The sequence below is a fragment of the Limulus polyphemus genome, unplaced genomic scaffold (genome assembly GCF_000517525.1).
Source record: "Limulus polyphemus unplaced genomic scaffold, Limulus_polyphemus-2.1.2 Scaffold3631, whole genome shotgun sequence".
Lineage (NCBI taxonomy): Eukaryota > Metazoa > Arthropoda > Merostomata > Xiphosura > Limulidae > Limulus > Limulus polyphemus.
Window position 1 is genome coordinate 52,322 of NW_013669241.1, and position 4,186 is coordinate 56,507.

At 34.4% G+C, this 4,186-nt stretch overlaps 1 protein-coding gene across 1 annotated transcript in view; it reads left to right on the forward strand.

The window, feature by feature from the left end:
* The window catches only part of LOC106469723 (growth hormone secretagogue receptor type 1-like), a gene marked incomplete at its 5' end in the record, with an annotated part of 45,795 nt that extends 44,722 nt beyond the window's left edge, over window positions 1-1,073 (forward strand). Inside the window, one exon of the mRNA XM_013930235.1 lies at window positions 1,019-1,073. Within this exon, the coding sequence (XP_013785689.1) occupies window positions 1,019-1,073 (55 nt within the window). The remainder of the gene's footprint in view (window positions 1-1,018) is intronic.
* Between the last annotated feature and the right edge of the window lie 3,113 nt (window positions 1,074-4,186).

Genomic DNA, 4,186 nt, shown 5'->3' on the forward strand with positions numbered 1-4,186 from the left:
TCCCCCACAGGTTGCTATGTACTTCAAAAGTAATCTCTGCAATAGTTAGTTATTCGTGTGAATTCAAAGTGGTACATCCATAGAAGTTCGTGTAATTGGTAAGTTTGGTAACCCTGGCAACGAAGAAGTTCCATAACGCCAGACGTGATTATAAACTTCAACACAATTCGTTTCTCTAGAAACGGTGTGATAAACATAGCTACAGAAACGGAGTAAAGATAGATGACGAAACTTTCACTGATGCGCGGAACAAATGATGAACATATTGGTGGTAACTATTGGTCTGTTGCTGTGACTAATACTATGAACAGTGGTGATAACTATTGGTTTGTTGTCGTGAATAATGCTATGAACAGTGGTGATAACCATTGGTCTGTTGCCATGAATAATGCTATAAACAGTGGTGATAACTATTGGTTTGTTGTCGTGATTAATGCCATGAACAGTGGTGATAACTATTGGTCTGTTGCTGTGACTAATGGTATGAACAGTGGTGATAACTATTGGTTTGTTGTCGTGACTAATACTATGAACAGTGGTGATAACTATTGGTTTGTTGCTGTGACTAATACTATGAACAGCTTCAGTGAGATTATCTTTCTCTGTTCCAGCTACAGCACTTCAGTGAGACTATCTTTCTCTGTTCCAGACACAGCACTTCAGTGAGATTATCTTTCTCTGTTCCAGTTACAGCACTTCAGGGAGAATATATTTCTCTGTTCCAGTTACAGCACTTCAGGGAGAATATATTTCTCTGTACCCATTATTTTCTGTTATGCCATAAAAAGCGCCACCCTTGCCTTCATAAACCCACTTTGTTTATAGTTCAGTTTTGGATAAAGCAGTTAAAATAAATAAATTATTATTAGTGTCAAAAATTGTCACTTCACTTAGAATTTCAGGCTAATATTATTTGTTGTTGTGTCCATATAACAAACCAATAGCTATCACCACTGTTCATACCATTAGTCACAGCACATGTACAGCACTTCAGTAAGATTATTTTTCTGTATTCCAGGTACAGCACTTCAGTGAGATTATCTTTCTCTGTTCCAGCTACAGCACTTCAGTGAGATTATCTTTCTCTGTTCCAGGTACAACACTTCAAGTGAGATTATCTTTCTCTGTTCCAGGTACAGCACTTTAGTGAGATTATCTTTCTATGTTCCAGGTACAACACTTCAAGTGAGATTATCTTTCTCTGTTCCAGGTACAGCACTTCAGTGAGATTATCTTTCTCTGTTCCAGGTACAGCAAACAAAGATAATATCACTGAAGTGCTGTACCTGGGACAAAGATAATATCACTGAAGTGCTGTAGTTGGAACGGAGAAAGATAATATCACTGAAGTGCAAATGTGGGATATTACTCAAAAATATTTGTTGTGCTTTATGAAGTATGTTGTATAACACAAAAACTCTCGTGAATTTTAGTTTCTGAAAATTGCTCAGAAAATTGAAGAGACTGTAAAAGTTTTCAATGATTTATTTTGTTTAAGAGGAAAATTTTTAAAACTAGCACTTTTCCGGTATATTACGGTTGTTAATATTGTACACAAAATATAACTTTCTATTGACGCTATTTATTGTACAGCATGTATGTTGTGCCTTGCTGGTAGTTATTGATAAGATGTAACAGTCTGTTGTGATGTATTGTATGTTTTAGTATTTATAACTTACATATTAAATAAGCTAGTCATTTCAAGTTCAAATGAAATATTGATAGAATCTTGTAAAAATGTATATTTCTGCGCGATTATTCACTTTAGACGGAGCTATGGGATCATGATCAGTCTTCGATGATTATTTGAAACTATCCGTATTGCATAATAAATAATACTTAATAAAAATTATAATTTTGTATTTTTCATTCTGTCAGTATGTTCTTGAATAATTCAGTATGATGCACGTAGTCTAACTTAAATTGTATTTGTAGTTTATAATTATATACATTTGTTTTCAGCTACTTTCAGCATAGAATTATGAAATTATTGATTTTAACTGAACTTAATCCTCATTTTCTCTGCAACATATTGAGTGGTCGTATATACATGTTAAAAATTTATTTTCTTATTCTTTAAAGGTGAAATTGATATTTTGTGACGTAGAAGCCTGATGCATTTTTGATTCGCTGTATCCTCTGCTGTGGACTGGAGTTTCGGATATTCAAAGCTCATCATCCCAGCTTGGGTCAGCAAACCAAAAAAACACCATTAGGCCTCTTATAATGGTGAAATGTATATAATATCTGTGGAGTTTTGGTGGTGGTTCAACTTGTATTGCCTTTCTTTCTTGGTTCCATCGGAATGGTCAATCAACATCAATAAACCCTTTCATATTCGAACTATTATATTTTCCTAAGATATAACAGAATAATCAATGAATTTCATTTAACTCTCGTCAGTTGTACCAAAATTATCAACCGCTTTGCTCAACCTTTCTCAACTGTATAAGAATAATCGATCAACTTATGTTAATCCCCCTCATATCTACAATAATTATCGATCAACTTATGTTAATTCAGATCTACAATAATTATCGATCAACTTATGTTAATCCCCCTCAGATTTACAATAATTATCAATCAATTTATGTTAATCCCCCTCAGATCTACAATAATTATCGATCAACTTATGTTAATCCCCCTCAGATCTACAATAATTATCGATCAGCTTATGTTGACCCCCTCAGCTGTACCAAAGTTTATGAGATAGCAAATTCTATTTTTGTTATGATTATGGTTGTATTTATCGTTCATATATTATTTTCTTCTATCGTATAATTTGTCTATAAATTTTTAGTTGCATTAAAATGCTAACTCACCTTCTACATAATCATTTGTATTTTTAGCAAATACGTATTTTATGATGAAACTGACACCAGCTTCCATAGCAGTGACGTACAGATATTATTAATGTAGCAGAAGAGTATGTAAATTTATGATCACATGAGGTTGTACTCTCGTGACATACTCTGTGAATAAATACCCTGCCAGAAGCTGCACTGAGAAAGTGTCACGAGATAGTTATTGAAAAGGTATTGTTTGGATATTGCATTTGTTGTTGTTGTTTGGGGGGGGGGATTAGGTATTTTCTTTCTAGTTCTTTTTCCTGATTCCTTATTATTTATTTATTAACATTTATGATAAATTGTTTATTAACATTGGTGTGAAGCCCTGTCCAGGTTTGTTTATTAACTGTGTGGAATATATTTCTAAGTATTGTTATTGTGAATAAAGTCTGTTTTTGTTGTTGAGCCCTGATTGTAGCGGCGTGTTCACTTTAGACCATTACAAGTTATCAACCAATTTACTTAACATTTCTCAGCCTGGCATGGCCAAGTGGATAGGGATCTCGATTCGTAATCTACTGGCTAACGTGTTCGAATCCCCGTCTCACTAAACATGCTCGACCTATCAGCCGTGGGTACATTATAATGTGATGGTAAATCCCACTATTCATTTGTAAAAAAGTAGCCCAAGAGTTGGTGGTGGGTGGGAATAACTAGCTGCCTTCCCTCTAGTCTATCACTGCTAAATTAGGGACGCTATCGCAGATAGTCGTTGTGTAGCTTTGCGCAAAATTCATAACAAACCAAACATTTCTCAGTTGTACAAGAATAATCGAACATCTTAAATTAACCTTCCTCACCTCTACCATAGTTGGATACTAGGATTTTCAGTTGTACAAGAATAATCGAACATATTAAATTAACCTTCCTCACCTCTACCATAGTTGGATACTAAGATTCTCAGTTGTACAAGAATAATCGAACATCTTAAATTAACCTTCCTCACCTCTACCATAGTTGGATACTAGGATTTTCAGTTGTACAAGAATAATCGAACATATTAAATTAACCTTCCTCACCTCTACCATAGTTGGATACTAAGATTCTCAGTTGTACAAGAATAATCGAACATCTTAAATTAACCTTCCTCACCTCTACCATAGTTGGATACTAGGATTCTCAGTTGTACAAGAATAATCGAACATCTTAAATCAACCTTCCTCACCTCTACCATAGTTGGATACTAAGATTCTCAGTTGTACAAGAATAATCGAACATCTTAAATTAACCTTCCTCACCTCTACCATAGTTGGATACTAGGATTCTCAGTTGTACAAGAATAATCGAACATCTTAAATCAACCTTCCTCACCTCTACCATAGTTGGATACTAAGATT